The 18,868-nt window shown below is 39.7% G+C and overlaps 1 protein-coding gene across 1 annotated transcript in view; it reads left to right on the plus strand.

Annotated features, from left to right (window-relative positions):
• Positions 1–18,129, plus strand: part of LOC117368637 (vomeronasal type-2 receptor 26-like) — a 30,904-nt gene extending 12,775 nt beyond the window's left edge. Inside the window, exons 3-7 of the mRNA XM_033962364.1 lie at positions 10,281–11,081; positions 13,099–13,326; positions 14,314–14,440; positions 17,050–17,939; positions 18,106–18,129. Coding sequence (XP_033818255.1) covers positions 10,281–11,081; positions 13,099–13,326; positions 14,314–14,440; positions 17,050–17,939; positions 18,106–18,129 — 2,070 coding nt within the window. The remainder of the gene's footprint in view (positions 1–10,280; positions 11,082–13,098; positions 13,327–14,313; positions 14,441–17,049; positions 17,940–18,105) is intronic.
• The last annotated feature ends 739 nt before the right edge of the window (positions 18,130–18,868 follow it).

Consider the following 18,868-nt stretch of genomic DNA (forward strand, 5'->3'; position numbering starts at 1 on the left):
AGCATGTGATGAAACGTCACGAGCGTTAAAGCCGCTACCGCAACTTCATAAAAGGAGTCCTATTTTTTAGGAACCCATGGAACCAATTGAGGACCTGGCCAGAGATATCGATGTAGGCAAGGCAGTCTAGGAGAATGGAGTGGTCGACAAGGTCGAATGCACCTGAGCAGTGCATTCGGCCTTGTCGACCACTCCATCCTCCTAGACTGCCTTGCCTACATCGGTATCTCTGGCCAGGTCCTCAATTGGTTCCACGGGTTCCTAAAAAATAGATCATACAGGGTATTCAAGAACGACTGTCTATCATACAGCTGGGATAATGCCTGTGGTGCTCTGCAAGGCTCCCCCCTTTCCCCCACCCTGTTTAACATCTACCTCGCCTCCCTGGAAACCTCCTGCAAAGCCTCAAGCTCAAATTCTTCATCTATGCAGATGACATTAAAATAGTCATCCCACTAACCAGTTTCACACCAGAGTTGCTCACTTCTCTTTCAAGCTCACTTACTCAAATAGAACTCTGGATGCTATCCTATAGACTAAAATTAAACCCTGACAAAACCAAATTCTTCCTAGCTACCCCCAATGACAAAATCAAAGACACCACAATTCAAGTGAAAGGAACGGCTTTCCCCCTCGAACAATCCTTAAAAGTACTGGTAGTCACCCTAGACCGGGGGTCGGCAACCTGCGGCTCCAGAGCCGCATGCGGCTCTTTTCCACCTTTGCTGCGGCTCCGGTAGTGTGTCACGCAGGCATGCACCTTACAAGTCCAGCGTCGCGGCGGGAAATAGCCATGCTGTGCAGTGAGCTCAGCACATACACAGATGAAAGCCTTGCTTGCTGATTGGTCCGGCGGCCCCGTCCCGCCGTGCCGCCGGACCAATCAGCAAGCAAGGCTTTCATCTGTGTACGTGCTGAGCTCACTGCTCAGCATGGCTATTTCCCGCCGCGACGCTGGACTTGTAAGGTGCCTGAAAAAGAAATCATCCTGGCCGGGGTCGGTGTCATGCTCCGGAGATCTACAGCCTTCCTATCTCCCTCTCCCTTCTACCTGCTTCCGGCCACATCCCCTGCTCCGCGGCTCTCTTCGGCAACTCAGCAGCAGCGATCGACACAAGCTTCTGACGTCGGGGCCTATCCTCTGCGAGTCCCGCTTGTTTCAACTTCCTTTTTCCACAAAGGCGGGACTCGTAGAGGGAAGGCCTCGATGTCAGCAGCTTGTCTTGATCACTGCTGCTGACGAGTTGCTGAAGAGAGCCGCGGAGCAGGGGGGTGTTGCCAGGTGCAGGTAGAAGGGAGAGGGCCAGATGCAGGACTCGTGGGTGAGGGAGGAGAAGAGAGAGAGAAAGAGAGAGGGGAGGGAAACAAAAGGAAATATTTCATACTGGGCTGGGCCGGAGTGGAGGGAGGGTAGAAAGATTCTGGCTACAGGGTGCATTAACAAAGGAAAAGGGGGGAAAGCTGAAAATGGAGATAGTGACACAAAGAAGAGAAAGGGTAAGCAGGACCTACTGAATAAGGATAGAGATACAGAGGGGACATGAAGAGGAGGTGAAATAGAGACATAGAAGTAATGCTGAAAAAGTGTGTGGGGGGAGATAAAGACATTGAAAGGGCAAATGGTGAACATGGCGTAAAGATAAGGACAGAGACAAATGAAGATTCTGAAAAAGTAGTGAGATAGGGATATAGGTGAGATGGACACAAAGAAGGGTGATGCTGGAAAATAGGTGGAATGGTAATTCTGACAGACACAGAAGGGAAATGCTGGATCAAGGAGAGATGGGGCTCAGGCTGGATGGAATGAGGAGAAATGCCTTGTTGGCCCGGAACTTCCTCTCCTACGTCAGAATTGACGTCAGGGAGCGGAATGCTGGTCAGCGCAACACTTCTGCAGGGAAAGCTTGGGACGGCGGTGGCTTGGGGGCTGTTCCCCGATTGCGGTGGCAGCAAACCGAGTGGCTTGGGGGAGGGCACGGAGACAGAAAGAAGGGGGAACAGGGAGACAGAAAGAAAAAGTTGGGGGAGAGAATGAGGTCTGGAGGAGAGGAAACATACAGGAGGCTGAAAGAAAGGAAGAAAGATTGGATGCACAGTCAGAAGAAGAAAGTGCAACCAGAGACTCATGAAATCACCAAATAGCAAAGGTAGGAAAAATGATTTTATTTTCAATTTAGTGATCCTGTATATAGCATTAAGATAAGAAACAATATATGCAGTGTTAGATTTGTTTTATAATGGTTTTGCGGCTCCAAGTTTTTTTTTCTTTTCGAAAACGGGTCCAAGTGGCTCTTTATGTCTTAAAGGTTGCAGACCCCTGCCCTAGACAAACATCTATCCCTTGAAAAACATACTGATATTACAGTCAGGAAATGCATCTTGGTGTTCTTGAAACTACGCACCATAAAAAAATACTTCAATGACACTTCATTCCGCCTTTTAGTACAATCCTCCATTCTCAGCATCCTTGACTACTGCAATATCATCTACTTGGGCTCCACGAAGAAAACCATCAGAAGACTGAAACTGATCCAGAACACCGCCATCCTCCTTATATTTGGCTCGAACAAATGGGAATACATCACCCCTTTCTACCACAAACTACATTGGCTATCTATTGAATCTAGAATCCTATTCCAAGTTTGCTTGCTTTTGCTACAAAACTTTATTTGGTCTATCTCCGAGCTACCTCATCCCTCATTTTAACCTGAACTGCAACAAAAAGAACTCCTGCAGAATCAATCTATTCGCCTTCCCCTCCCCAAAATTATGTCACCTCAAAAGGTTCTTCGACAAAACCTTCCCCTTCCAGGTGGCCAAACAGAACCCATGGCTAGCCCAAATTATGCTTGAGGCCCCCACCTACCTTGATTTCAGAAAACTACTCAAAACTCATTTATTCCACGAACAGAATCCCTAATCCCCCCTTCTTCCACTTTTCTCACCCCTCCCACCAATGATCTGAACTCTCCCTTTACTCCTTCTTATTCTTCTCTCCCAACCTGCTAACTCCAATGACTTGTACAACCCCTTCATGCTTACCTCAACGACTTTGTTGCTTGTAAATCTGATTAATTGTAATTCTTGTAAATCTGTTTAAATGATGTGAACCGCCTAGAACTCCCTGGGCATGGCGGTATACAAAAATAAAGTTATTATAATTATTATTATTATGTGTTTGGGGGTAAAATAGACCTTTTGAGTTATTTTTACGAACTTTGGTCAAGATGTGTGTTAGTGAGGATTTTATTTTATTTTTTAGACCTTTTGTTTTGGATTTTTGAATAATTTTTATTGATATTTTTGAAGAAATTGTGCTATGTCCTTTAATTTTGTTTTAATTATTGTATTGAAAATATGGATGTGAAAAACTGGAATGGGTTATGAATTGTGACTTATTTTATCTGAATCACAGCATGCTTTATATATTTTATTTCACTATTTTGAAATTCCCCATTGATTTCTATGGAGAGTGAGAGATTAAAAATGGAGATCGGAGCACACAGGTTCTTTGCCAATTTCTGTACTCTGTTTTTTATTGTTACATGATGTACTTTGTTTTCCTTTTCTTCAGTATTCAATAAACAAATTGAACTTAAAAAAAAGAAAAGTTAGGAAAGTTATGAGGCATCTGATTGGTTATGAGGCATCAGGTGTGGGAAGCTGAACTGAGAGTTTGGAGAGTCACAGAGTATGGATGTGTGTGTGTGAGCTCCTGTGGTTGAGTGAAGAATACATGCTTGTAAGTGAGGAAACTGCTACGAATGTCAGAGAGTATGGCTGTGTGTAGGAGAATGTGTGTTGAAGAGAATGTATGCATGAGTTGATAGTGCATGTCTGAGTAAAATAAAAACATCCACTGATGATTTTATTGTAATTAAAGAAAATCAGAGAATTACAGAATTGAATGTAGTGGATGATTGAATTGGAACTAATGAATGACAAAGCAGCTGAAGATTTTTAGGATAGAGAGGAAATAAAAGTGAATCTGAAGTTATAGCTTAGAGAAGAAAAAATTAATTTTGCGTTTCATTTCTTTAGATTGTATTCACAGTGAGTTTTATAAATGCATATGAGGAACACCAGGTAATTCTATACACATAGAGACAGGGAGATAGTTTTCCTTTGTTTGTTTATTTAAAGTACAGGTATTAAAAGAAGATAAAAAGAAAAACATCTTGGAATACAGACAAGTGAGAAAAAGGAATAAGGCCCCGTGTTGAAAAGCTTCAAAAACAGATAAGTGCACCAACTGAGTAAAATATCATTGAGGGAAACAAGAAGTAAAGTAACAGGTACGATATACAACTTCCTGGAAATGTCCAGTTATCTTCTTGATGTAATCCGCTTAGAACTGCAAGGTACAGGCGGAATATAAGTCATTAATGTAATGTAATGTAAGGAAAATAAAGAAAAATAGTACCTAGAGGATAAAATTTGTCATTGTTTAGAAGAATTTAAAGAACATTAGAAAAAAGTCATTTAGAATTTTAAACAAGGGTTGTTTAGTGAAACATGTTTTGTTTTTTTTGTTTTTTTCACCATGAAAATTTATTGAAAGTTTATATAACACAAGAAGGGACAGAAAGGTTAACAGACAATGGAACAACAATAGCATCAACAAGCTTCAGAATAAACAAAATAATATCAATGTACGAAATTTAAGAAGCAAGTCAAATACACGAATTTCATTAATAGAATAATTGATAAAATATCATAGGGGAGCAATAAAGTAGGGTAGATAAGCGAGGGAGGAAAGGAAGGAAATCAAAAGAGAGGAGCAAAGAGGGCAGCAGGTAGGAGGGGACAATCAATCTAATGGAAAGAAGGGAGAAAGAGAAAGGAGAGATCCCTCAGAGGCCCAAGAAGAGGAGAGAAAGAGAAAGAAGAGAGAAGAGAACAGCAGTAAATTAGAAAAATAGAAAAATGGAAAGAGATATAATTATAAAATGAGAATATGGATCTAAAGAGAATCCAAATAATCTATAAAAGCGACCCATTTAGTAGAGAATTTAGAAGACAGGGACGAAATGGAGGAAATCAATGACTCATGTTTATGTTGAAGTAGTACCGATTGGAACCAGAAATGTACTGAGAGCGAATCAAATGATTTCCAATTGGAAAGAATAAGACGTAGAGCGATAATGAGTAGCGTGTCAAATAAAGAGCGCTGAGACGGGGGAATATTCAAATTAGGAGCCTCTGATTTCAGTACGATGATAGCAGAAGAAAGATCAATGTTGAGTTTAAAGATTGAGCGAAAAATAGCCCATATTTCAGACCAGAAGGTTCGTAGAAGAGGACATTCAGATATCATATGGAGTAAGGTGCCAGGATGGGACTTACAGTTCCAACAGTGATTGGAGGAGAGAAGGCCAGCTATATGAAGTTTTTGAGGTGTCCAATTTGTCCTGTGGTGTAAAAAGAACATAGATTGAATCGAATTTGCAGATGAAATGATTCTAAGAGTTTTAGACCAGAGGTTTGTCCATTGTTTGTTATGAATTGGATGTCCAAGATCAAGTTCCCAACATTTATGTAGAGAAGCGTCTGAGTGTATCATATGTGAAATAGATAATTTATAAAATTGTGATGCTGTGTGACCACTGGCAAGAAGTTTAGAACAGAGAATGAGCAGAGAGGGGGTTCCCGTAGAAAGTGTAGGTAGGATCTTAGATTTCTTAATGACACTAGTGAGTTGTACCCATTGGTAAAACGCCGAAGGCGGGAGAGAAAATTTGTTACATAGCTCTGCAAAAGTGAGAAGTTGCAAGGTCGGTGTGCAGATGTCAGCTAGGGACCAGATCCCAAGTTTTGCCCATTGAGGCCAAAGAAAGGGTTTTTTGGCTATTAGGAAATGTGGATTGTGCCAAATAGAGATTAAAGGAGACATAGTAATAGAAATATCCAATGATTTGTCTAATTCAAGCAAACACGACACTGACTGAGAAATAATAAGATTAGTCTTAAGAAGGTGAGGGTAAGTTGTCAATAAGGCAACATGTGAAGGAGAAAAGGTACATAAGGTGTGCTCCAGATCTAACCAAAGAGGACAATAATTAGGGGTCAGAGAGAGCCAGCAGCTAGATTGCTGTAGTATAAAAGCTTTGTGATAAGTGAAAAAGTCAGGTAATAAAACTCCTGCTCTATCTTTTGGGGCCTTTAATTTTTTAAGGGCAATTTTGGGAGGTTTACTACTCCAAATGAAATTGGAGATATGTTTATCAATGGATTTGTAAAATGAGTTTGAGAATAATCTTGGAATCATACTAAGTATAAAATTAATTTTAGGAGCAACAACCATTTTAATAGTTTCTATTCTGCCCCACCAGGAAAGATGTAGAGGGTGCCAAGATTGCAGTAGAGATTTAGTGAAGGAGATAAGGTGCTCACTATTGTGATGAATCGTAGCAGACAGAGTAGGATAGAGATCGATTCCCAAATATCGGATGTGAGAGGGAGACCAAAGAAGGTGATAAGGTTGAACCATGGCCAGAAGGGAGTGAGCGTTTAGAGGTAAAACTTCAGTTTTATGTTGGTTGAGCTTATATCCAGAAAATATGGAAAAGGAGTGAATTAAGTCAAACAAAGCCGGAAGAGAACAATCAGGATTGGTGAGGTAAAGCAGCACATCATCTGCGTATTGTCACACCCCTAGCCTTAGAGCTCAGTTTGTGCCAGGCTGGGGTTTGACTAAAACTTGCCCAGCCATGAGAAGGGCTAACCAATGCTACAAGCCTGAGGTAAAGAATAGGGAAGAAGATATATTCCCCTTTAGATCGCAGGTAGCTGATCTCCAGGGAGTAGAGGAGTGGGAGGAGAATAGCCTTGAACAGCCTCGAAGGGATCCTCCTCCCTCTACAAACTCCCAGCTGAAGGAGATAATGAGGAAGCCAAGAAAAACTAAGCAAACTTTGCAGGCAGCTCCTCCCCTTCAGAGAGCAGGGTGTGTTCGCCTGAATACTTTAGAGGCTGCTCTGAAGAGAGGAAAGGCAGTTCACCCTGGAACAGCCCAGGGAGAGGGCTCTCCTGGTGGTTCTCCTGGAGCCCAAGACATTGAAATGCAGGAGACAGACACTGACCCTGTTGCCAGCCAGCCAGCACATCCAGAACCTATGGAATATCTGGAAAATCCCAGTCTGCCTGAAGACATCCTGATGGAGGAAAGTTAAGTGGCAGGGCTGGGTAGTTTGGGAGTTATAACATACTCTATCTGACTGTCTATTGCTAAGGAATGCTTCTTTAAGTAACAAAAGTTTAAAGTGACTTGTGCTGCCCTGCTTATGTGCAGCAAAGAAAAGAAAAAAAAAACGTTTTTTGTTTTTTTTTGGAACTCTCAGGATCCAGCATGGTTAAGCTGGCTTTGTTTTCTGCTGTGCTTTTGTGAATCAGGGGAGTAATTGTTGGGGAGAATCCACTGTCTATCCAGATTGGGTTAGTGGGGCCATTAGTGGCATTCTGTGATACAGAAAAGTAATTGGTGGATTTGCTTACTCCCCTTCCCCCACCAACTCCATTTGAGCTGGTTGGGAGTCAAGCCGTTATAACTTAAGGCTTGTGCACAGAACTATTAGAAGTGTTAATAGTAGTGTTGAGCCTTGGTCTGAATATTAAGACAACAACACCTTTTTGTGTTTGATTTTTCTTACCTGAAGCAGCTGCATGCAGATGAGAGCTGCAAACAGAACCCTTTTTTTTTGGTCAGCTCTACTTTTGTTTGTATGATTATTTTTCACTGCTTGGAGTTTGGACTAACTGTATGGTTACTCACAGCAGTATACCACAGAATAAAGTGGTCACCGCATGAATAAGTGAATTGACTCTTTTCTTTTCTTTTTGCCTTTTTATTTCATGCCTTATGAGTGAATGTCAGACAGCAGGACTTCCTTCCTTTAAGGGAAGCACGCAGGGATTGCTCTAAGGTGGACGTGGTCCGGTCCCCATTGAAACACAGGTACCGGCCCGGTCACAGAATGCAGACAATTTATATTCAGAATCATTATGAACTATACCAGATATTTTTTCACAAGAATTGATGGCAAGAAGAAGAGGTTCTAGAGCTATATTGAAAAGGTAAGGGGAAAGGGGACAACCTTGTCTAGTGCCCCTATGTAACGAAAAGGAGGCTGATAATACATTATTGGTAATTATAGAGGCCTTTGGGGAAGAGTAAAGAATTTTGACATAGTCTATAAATTGGGGTGGAAATCCGAACCAATGGAGAGTTCTAAAGAGATGTGACCATTCAACTCTATCAAACGCTTTTTCAGCATCTAGTGACAAGGCTATGCAGGGGTCTTTAGCAGTATGTGCAAGGGAAGCAAGGTGAAAGAGAAGACGGGAATTATCTGTGATAAGCCTACCCGGCATAAATCCAACTTGATGAGTAGAAATCAGTGAGCTCATAGATTGTTGAAGCCTAGAGGAAAGAATGGTAGCATAAATCTTATAATCTATATTAAGTAATGAAATAGGTCGATAATTTGCAACTAGATGAGGGTCCTTACCAGGTTTAGGAAGGACTGTGATTACAGCATCCAAGAAGTGACTTTTGGAGACATTCTGAGGTGTTAGAAAATTAAATAAGGAAGCAAGCGTGTTAAACTGAAGAATTCTATAAAGAAATGTTATATTTTGTAAATCATTTTGGGGTTCTGCAATACAGAAGATAACTTATTGGGTTTTTAAAGTTGGTGATTTCACTTTTAATTACATCAAACTTTTTAAAAAATCCTGCTAAGATAACTGCTTTCACCTCATTCTTTGGCAACAAATTTTAGAGTTTAATTACAAGTTGAGAGAGGAAATATTTTATTCACTTTGCTTTAAATCTACTACATAGTAGCTTCATTGTATGTCCACTAGTCCTAGTGAAGATCAAAATAGAGCTTTAAATTTATCCCTGTAAGGTACTGGTAGCCAATGTAGCTTTTTCAAGAAGGTCATGCTGCTTTCACTCTGAATTCTGAATTAGTTGCATCTGATTCACACACTTTGTATTTAGACCAGTGCACGGGGCATTACAGTAGTCTAGTCGTGATGCTATCATGGTATGGACAACTCTGTTTAGACTTGTATTTTCAATATATAGAGAGAGATTTCATAGTTGCCAAAGATGAAACAGACTATTTTTAAAGGTTGTTTAATTTGCAGGATCAGAGTGAGCGATGAATCTAACAGTATCCCGAGATTCATTTTCTGTCATTTTAAGGGGAGTTCATATGAACCCAAATAAATTTTGAAGTCAGGCATTTGTCTCATTGTGTTAGGAACCCAAAGAATCTATGTAGTGAGTGGGTTCAGGAGGAGTTTGTTGTTGCTTTCCCATTCCTGATTTGCACTTAGACAGACAGTTAGTTTACTCAAAGCTATGGGTAGATCTCATTCAATGGGTGAGAGAAGTTACACGTCATTGGCATCAATATAGAATTTTGAGTCAATTGACTGAAGCAGTTCAGCCAAAGGCATAAAGTGGATATTAAATAAGATGGGAGAGAGTATGGACCCCATGGTACCCCACAGTTCACCGCCCAAGGTAATGATGTGCAGTTGCTGAACAAAACTCATTGTTGTCTCTTTGACAAATAGGTTTTGAGCCATGTATTTTAAGTACTGTGTCATAAATACCTTTTTCTGCCAGTCTTGTAAGCATGATATTATGATTCACAGTGTTGAAGGCTAATCTATTGTAATGGTCCCTATGTAGATTATCAAAAAGGGACACAAGAACTGTCTTTGTTCTGTACCCAGGTCGGAAGCCAGATTGACATCTTGGTCTAGATAATTATGTTTAGTTAACCAGTTATTGTCAGTTTTGTCAGGAAAGGCATGTAAGAGACTGGGTGGTAGTTTTTGAGCTTGTCCTCATCAAGAGAGCTTTTTATCATCAGGAGGTGTACCACAGATCCTTTTTATGTGTTATTGGCTGCTGCCCTTCTCCAAACAAGGAGTTAACAATTTAATTGCCCCTTCATTGAAGCCTATACTCACTTGTACTATTTTTGCTGGACAGGGTTTCAAGGGCAGGTTGTAGGCCATAGGCCTTTCAGTGGGTTTTCAAGAGTTTCCTCTGTGACCTGGTTGAATTAGTCCCAGATGGTTGTGCATCCTTCTTTTCCATTTCTAAAATCTGATTTGCTTTCTTAACTGCCATCACACACTGAGCTGCAAACTATGTGATATTAAATCCTATGACCTATGTGATATAAACTGTTCTCTCAGAGTTATTAAAAAGGATTATATATTAATTATTTTATAATTATTTTATATTTTCCTGACAGGTCAGTTATATCTCACAGAATCTTTATATGAGTGACCCTGTTCAGTATCCTTATTTTTACCGGACTATCCCCAATGAGTTGCATCTCTGTGCTGCGATAGGCAAGCTACTGAAGTATTTTGGCTGGAAATGGATCAGTATATTTTCAACTGATGACGAAAGCAGTGTGAGAGCTGTCCAGATCCTGAAAGAAGGGATTGAACGGAATGGTGGCTGCATCGCATTACATGAAACCTTTCCTCACCAGAGAAGAATCACAAATTTGGAATTTCAAAAATTTCACAGTGCAATTAAACAATCATATACTGTGAACATTTTCTACTTTAATAAAAATGTTGCATTTTCACTATATAATGTACTGGATCTTCAAAGAAATGTGAAAAGTGGCCAGGTTTTTATCACCATAGCTGAGGTAGAAATAATAAAAATAAATCAAAAACACTTTAAAATAAGAAACAAGTTCTTTATATTCAAACCATATAATAAAGTTATGCCACATTTTTTAAACTTTATTCGTGAGATGAAACCTGTCAGTCTGGCAAATGATATCAAGGCTAATATATGGTGGAAGGTCCTGTGTGACAGCAGATGCCCAAAGACGATCAGAAGAGATTGCAACTCTACAGTTACGACTGATGCTATAGTTCACTGTTTTAGCCCATACTTTGGGTACAGCTACAGTGTGTACAATGCTGTGTATGCCGTGGCATATGCACTTCATGACATGATCATGTCTGGCTCAGGAAATAGCACCACATGGACTAGAGAAAATAGTGAAGTTTTGTACTCTTTGCCATGGAAGGTAAGGACCTGAATTATGTACTTACATCTTCCAACTCCTACCAACAGTTTTGACGGGCTTTAAAAATGCATCTTTTTATAGAATTTTTTAGTTGTTAGATCTTTGTTGCAGTATTCATCTATATTCACCTGTGAACTGCATAGAACTTAGTGGTATTTGCAGTATAGAAGTGAGTTTTATCTTTATGTTTAGTATTTGTTACTGGAATTCTTTATTCATAAGAAAAAGAGTGGTACACTTTGGCACAAAGTGAGAGGGGAGCTTTCACAGGAGTAGTTAAGGTGACCCTTCATCCTTAAACAACCTCTTCCCTCCATGATTTTGATACATACACTCAACAATCATGATCAACCAACCGCAGTCAAAGCAATTTAAATGATCAGGAAAAGTTCATAGTTATTTAAATTACTTGTGTCGTGCTATCTAAGGATATTCAGGCCCAGAGTTTGCAAAGTGCATCCCGATTGTAGGCAGCTGTAGGTGTCCTACACCTGTCTAATCAGCCAATCGGGAGGCACGTTTTCTTAAATGCTCCCTAGGCAGGCCGCCTATATTGAAGGTACCTCTGGGAGCCTAGGGAGGCCTGCAAGCCCACCTAAGCTCACCTAAGGCTAGGTGGTAGCCTTAGGAGAACCTAGGTAGCCCTACTTGTCTCCCTAGTAGAGTGGGAGACGCTTACTATGTAGGCCAGAAAAATGCTGGCCTACATGGTAAGTAGACGCAGCTGCTATACTTAATCATGCCATAGGAGGGGCCTTAGGCACCTGGGACAATCAGGCCTTAGGATCCTGTGGGTTGGGCAGGGGAGGGATGGGCCCACCTCATTGGGTTGGATGGAGGCAGGCCTGCTGGCAGGATGACCAACTTGCAGGTAAGCTAGAGGGGGGTTCTGGGGTAAGGGGTTTCATTAGGGGGGGGTCTGTGCAGGGGGGTTGGGGGTTGGGGAATTTTGATGGGTGGTCACTGGGGGGGTCCGGCAGGAAGGGTTGGATACCCTCCTGCCGGCGATCTCCAGGGGCGGGGCCTACTGGCAGGAAGAGTTGAGCACCTTCCTGCAGTGATTGTCGGTTCTGTGGGCAGGAGGGGTTGGGCACCTCCTACCACGATTGTTGGGGGAGAGAGGGGAGACTGGTGGCCATAGCTGCGGCCGCTATACTAATCGCGGCAGGGAGATTCCTTGCCACGATTAAGTATAGCAGTCGCATCTAAAGTAACCTCTCACTTTCCACCAAAAATTTCCACCAATTTTTGGTCTTGGCTTTTCTTCTCTATGGTTCACTAGCCCACCTACTTGGCTACTTAAGATCTCTGTGTGATTCTTTACTAAGCGTTCCCATATCAGGTATTGCTGTACTAGACACAGGTGTGTACTGATTCATTTTCACATGTTTGTGAGTTAGGAAGCATTTAGTGATCACTGGTGGAGTATGGGGGACATTAATTAATCCCTCCAGTGCTCATCTGCTCAATTCGGGTATGTTTTTGGCAATTAATTGATTCTCAAATTGGTCTAGTTGAAAACATCTAATTTCCATCCAGGACACTTGGAAAAGGTTTGATTATTGGTGCAGGATGTCCAGGTATCAATTTTTGTGAGTTTTTGGGTGTCTAAGGTTTTTGATTCTGTCCCTGATAGAAACATAATGGATGACTGCATAAAAATATGGTCTATCCAGTCTGCCCAACAGTCAAATTCATATTAATTCATGATTAAACCAACAATGAATGTGAAAATTTTTAATCCTCATATTTCTTTGGTATTTTTGGGACATAGAGCATAGAAATCCATGAGGCTCTGTCTTTACATTCCAACCACTGGAGCTAAAATCAAAGCTATCTTCAGCCCATTTATATAATCTATAGAGTAAAACAACCCAATTCTGAAGTTCCAAAACCATGACTGATGTTTTTGCAAGAAAATATATATATTTGCCTTATAGTTATTAAGAAATATATATTTATGTTTGAAAGACCTGTTTAACCAGGTACTACCGAAAATGTACCTCTCACTCCTTAGCTTCATAATTATCTGAGGAACATCCATTTTAAGAATGGTCTAGGGGAAGAGATGTACCTGGATGAAAATGGAGACCTCGCCACTGGATATGATATTTTGAATTTGATCTTTCTTCCTAATATGACATTGAAATATGAAGTTGTTGGGCATTATAACCCCCACGCTCCCCAAGGGCAGGATTTTACCATAGATGAGAAGGCAATTGTCTGGGAGAGTTCTTTTACTCAGGTGAGCTTTAAGTGATCAGAGGTGCTGATCCAAACAGGTATCATGAAACTTGTCATAAAATGGTCAGAAGAATGATGTATTTTGGCTTTATGGGCAAATCTTTAGCCTCCATACTAGAGAATGACATGAGGACAAATTTTTCCCCATCCCTATGAGAACTCATATTGCCACCTTTTCATATCCCATTGTTCTTATCCTTTTAGGTTTTCTTTCATCACAAATTGTAGTTCTCACTCTTCTCCTCTTGTTTTCACTCCCTTTCCCAAATCAAGTTTGTCTGTTTATAAGGATTATGCATATTATTTGCTGTTTGTTTCCCATCTCTATTGAAACTATGTTTTTACACAATGCTTCGAATTTTATGATAAGCGTTCAATCAAAATTTAATAAACTATGAAACAGGCCCATCTGCCTACTTAATTGAAACAAATTTCCAGCTCATTTGAAATCAAAAGAAAAGGGATGGTGCCTGATATACTGCTTTTTCTCTGTGCTTACAAAGTGTAAGGCACGACGGTGTTCTGCCGGGCTCATTCAGGGCGCCATTTTAGTTTGGCTCCTCCCCCTGCAGTAGAGGTCCTGCTTTTTTAATAGGTTGTTTTATTGCACAGTTTTTGTTTGTAATGTGATGTATTATGAATGTTCCTTTATTGATTACTATAGCCTGTCCTTAGATTAGTGATCTTTAAATATTATTATATAACTTAATTAGCCTTTATAAATTTATCTCCATGAAAGTTGTCACATCTGTTCTGAGGCTGTTCTAATCTGTCTATGTGCTGATAAGAATAAACACTTTTGGGGCATTTTTACAAGTGCCTTCCTAAGCATGAAATATGCTGTTATACATGACCAGAACAAGTTAAAAATTATCCACTAATGACCTTTTCTGATATCCAAAGAAAATATCTGAAAAGGATCATGCCATTTTAAAAACAACCATCCAGTATCAAATGAAGTTGCATAACCTGTTTTCTCAATCCTCAGAAACCTCCACAGTTCAGATGCAGTCCAAGTTGCCATCCTGGTTACAGGAAATTAACCAAGGAAGGAAAACCCATCTGCTGCTTTGACTGTATTCCGTGTGCAGAGGGAGAGATCTCCAACCAAACTGGTGGGTGACATCATGGAACACAGGGGTTACAAATAAATATAGGGTATCTACTATGGTCCTTGCTCTTGAAATTAGGGAGGAATGTAGGACTCCAAAATGTGTAATTGATTGCTCCACAGGCTGGGTGTGTCTATTTCTTTTTACAGAATGTGGAAAATACTTGATAAGATCCCTCCCTTCCACATCAGCAGGCCAACCAGTCATGGTGATAACTCAGGAACTGCTCTTTGTATCTTTAAAAACAAAATACCCACAGGGAAGGGGATACCAGAAGGAGAGAACATAGAACGAAGCTAAGAAATGAAAGGCTCAGGAGTTATGTAAAAAAATACTTATTTACAGAATGTGTGGTAGATGTGTGAATGACCTTTCTGTGGAGGTGGTATACACAAAGACTGTAGGACAAGCATGTGGGATCTCTTAGGGAGAAGAAAAGATAATGGATGGTGGGGAATGACAGACTAGATGGGCCACTAGGCCTTTATAAGCTGTCATATGAAAACTGAGATTCTTAGTCTTGTCCAAGGACAGAGATACCCTGAAATATCAAAATGCATCATTCTTGTCTTATGGAAATTAAGTAGAGCCCTACAATCACCAAAATGAAAAAAAAAAATCAGATTGTGTCTTTTTAAGATTTTACATTAAACTCACACCTTCTGAATTAGTATATGAAGGAAGACTTACATTGCAGGCATTGTACACCATTTTTGAATAAGATGGTTCATTAATTTTTAATAAAATAAAAAAAATAATAATAAAATTAATATTGCCCTGACCCAAGAGAAAATAACTGATGGGAACCTGTTTACAAAAGTGAGGTAAGTTAGATTCAAAAATTAACATGCCTTATGAAAAACTAGATGCACAACATAAACCAGCTCACCTTTATCCACATGTTCATTCACCCCTTCAAATAAATATAGTAGATTGGAGAGGCAAGATTTCTCTTGACAAAATCCGTGTTGGCCTTCTATCATTAATCCATGCTTATGTACAAGTTCTGTCATTTTGTTCTTTATAATAGTTTCTACCAATTTGCCTGGCACCAACATTGGACTAATCAGCCTATAATTTCTAAGATTACCTCTGGAATCCTTTTAAAAAACTTGGTGTCACGTTGAGCTATCCCTTAGATGGGACATTGCAATTCCATTCATTTTCCCTTTTTTTGTTATTTTTTACAGTGCTCTGATTTGTTCTGAAGGAATGTATATCAAGTCATATTAAACTAAACTAAAACTATAGTAAACCAGTTATTGATCCACAAAAGGAGTTTGCCTCCTGTCCCATGACTTTCTAGATTGGTGAAGCATAATATCATTTGACTAAATTCATGCTGGCTTTGTCTCATCAATCCTACTTATTTATATGATCTGTAATTTGATTCTTTATAATACTTTCTACCATTTTGCCTAGATAACCTCTGATACCTTTTTAAAAAAAATTTTGTTCCATTGGCCACCCTCCAAACATCAAGTACCATGCAGGATGTTAAGGATAAATTACAAATTACTAACGATAGCTCTGGAAAACATTTTTAAATTCTGCTAGTACTCTGTGATGTATGCCATCGGGTCCAGTTGATTTCTTAATCTTTAATTTATCAAATTGCCCTATAACATCTTCAAGTTTTACAGATATATTAACCAGAAAATGCATTGGTAGCACTGGAATGCATCTGTTCTATCAATATGCATTTATCACAGAAACAGCTTTAAATAAAAGCATAATCCCTCCGATATCAATCTCAAATCACCCACTAGAATGAGTAGCATCACTAATAACATCCCCAACCACCATACCACTAGGTTAGATTCTAGACTTCCATACCCTTCCCACCATCCCAATGAGGTTTGGGACATTTGTCTCTCTTAATATCTTTTATCCATAACTATCTGATGAAGGGCCAGTAATCCAAGATCTAAATCACACCCCTAGCTCTTATTGTAGATGTCTCTCATACATTACAAGTGGAGTAATAATGATTCCCATTTGCTAATGTAGCTTTATCAGCTTGGATTGTAAATCATGGCTCCAATCAATCTTTCAGATCTATCTCTAGGGGTAAAGTTATCAAATAAGGTTGTATCATCCGTATTTGGCAGACTGTAGTACCATAAAATTACAGTTATTGATCAGAGACACTATTTTCAATATGAGCTTGAAAAGTGACTAAAATGTCTGAGGATTGCTCATGCCCCTTGTCTAACCTCCGAGACACCAGCATTAAAGGCTGGGTGTTTATTTATTTTTTAGTATGAGCGAGGGAAGGGTTAGGTCTTCACCAGTGAAATGGGAGAGGTTCAGGATTCAGATTGGGGGTAGAATTATTCCATTTTTGTGTAATGGTCTGTGGTATATGCTTACGGGTAGCATGAGTGCATATACTACCTCATCTTACATGCATCCATGCTATATGTAGCCATTAGTGTTAAAATATCAGGTGCTAACTCAATGTGCAGTTCACAGACTATCACTCTACAAGCAGTTAGCATCATGGCTGAGAGGTGAAGGTTATAGGGCTCATGCTATTTAAGTGCACATTAGTAAACAGTACTCATGATATAGTATATGTGAGATAATGAGATGATAATCTTCTTTCTTAGATATGGAAACCTGTATAACATGCCCGGATGATCAATGGTCAAATCAGAAAAGAGATACCTGCATACCAAAAGTGATAACTTTCCTGTCTTTTGAGGAGCCTCTAGGGATTGCTTTAACTTCCTTCAGCATGTTCTTCTTTCTCATCACTGCTGCCATCTTGGGAATCTTTATTTATTACAGAGACACTCCCATAGTGAGAGCCAACAACCAACACATCAGCTATATTCTCCTCATTTCCCTCATACTCTGCTTCCTCTGTTCATTGTTATTCATTGGGCATCCTGAGGATGTCACCTGCATTCTCAGACAGACTACATTTGGGATCACTTTCTCCATTGCTTTCTCCTCTATACTGGCAAAAACCATCACTGTGGTCACAGCCTTTCAAGCTACCAAACCTGGAAGCAAACTCCATAAATGGATGGGTTCCAGGGTCTCTAATTCTATAGTCTTTTCCTGTTCCCTTATTCAAACAGTTCTGTGTCTTGCCTGGTTGTTCACTGCTCCCCCATTTGCATATGTTAATTTGAGATCAGAAATTGGAACAATACTAATTGAATGTAATGAAGGGTCAGTAATTGCATTTTACTGTGTTCTGGGTTATCTGGGTTTTCTGGCTGGTATAAGCTTCATTATAGCTTTCCTAGCAAGAAATCTACCTGACAATTTCAATGAGGCCAAGAATATCACCTTCAGTCTGCTGGTTGTCTGCAGCGTCTGGATCTCCTTCATCCCGACATACCTGAGCTCCAAGGGCAAGTACATGGTGGCAGTGGAGATATTTGCTATTCTGGCCTCCAGTGCTGGACTGTTGTGCTGTATCTTTATCCCTAAATGCTATATTATTCTGCTGAGGCCTGAAAGGAACAACAAGAAGGACCTAAGAAAAATATAGGTGCTCTTTTACTAAACTGCATTAAATGCTATCACACACTTACGGAAAATGATTAATCAGAAAGTGCATTAAAGCTTTTTGTAGTAATTTGCCAGTCAGCATATCCTAATCGAAGGTGGTGGGTCATAGAAAGGGCATGGACATTCCAGTGTTCTCCTACTTGCACATTAAGATAATCAAATGAAAACTGGATAATGTGGACTTAAGAAAGAACTTAGGACTTCCTAAACAGGAGGTGTTAAGTGTTCCTACCTTAATTTTTGCAAATCCCAAGCAGTAAATGTAATTCTATCCCCCCTTACTCTTCTCTTCTATATATAAGTTCATGTAAACCTTTTTTTTTCCTTCTCTTCCTATATTTTAAGTTTTCGTAAACCGTGTCGAGCTCCACATCCGTGGAGATGATGCGGTATATAAACTTAAGGTTTAGTTTAGTTTAGTAAATATGAAATTAGCAAATGTCTTGAAACAACAACAAAAGAAAATATTGGCCCTTAAATATGACATTTGAAAACATAATTAAGACTTTATTTTAGCACATAGTAGTAAAAGGGTCCTGTAATAACTCAGGGGTCCTCTTACCAGGGTGAACTAAATGCTGACCTGTGCACTAATTTCTTAAAGGCTTAGAAATAATAGAAGTAACATTTTCTTGTAAAGGAAAACCAACATTGAACTGATCTTACTTTTGATTTCATACAAAATAGAAATAAAGTTAGAATATATACAAGTAGAAATGATTAAACAATTATTTCTCCTTAATCGGAAGAATGGTTGGAACATAAAATCAACTTAGCTTTCTTTTTATTAGACCTATCAAGTTTGAAACATAAACAGAGACACTTAGCTGTCAATATTCAGCATTGCCTTGTTCAAGCCAGGGCTGCCAATGAGTAGGGATTAGTTAAACTGTTATGAATCAT

Source organism: Geotrypetes seraphini, chromosome 10 (assembly GCF_902459505.1).
Source record: "Geotrypetes seraphini chromosome 10, aGeoSer1.1, whole genome shotgun sequence".
NCBI classification, from domain to species: Eukaryota; Metazoa; Chordata; class Amphibia; order Gymnophiona; family Dermophiidae; genus Geotrypetes; species Geotrypetes seraphini.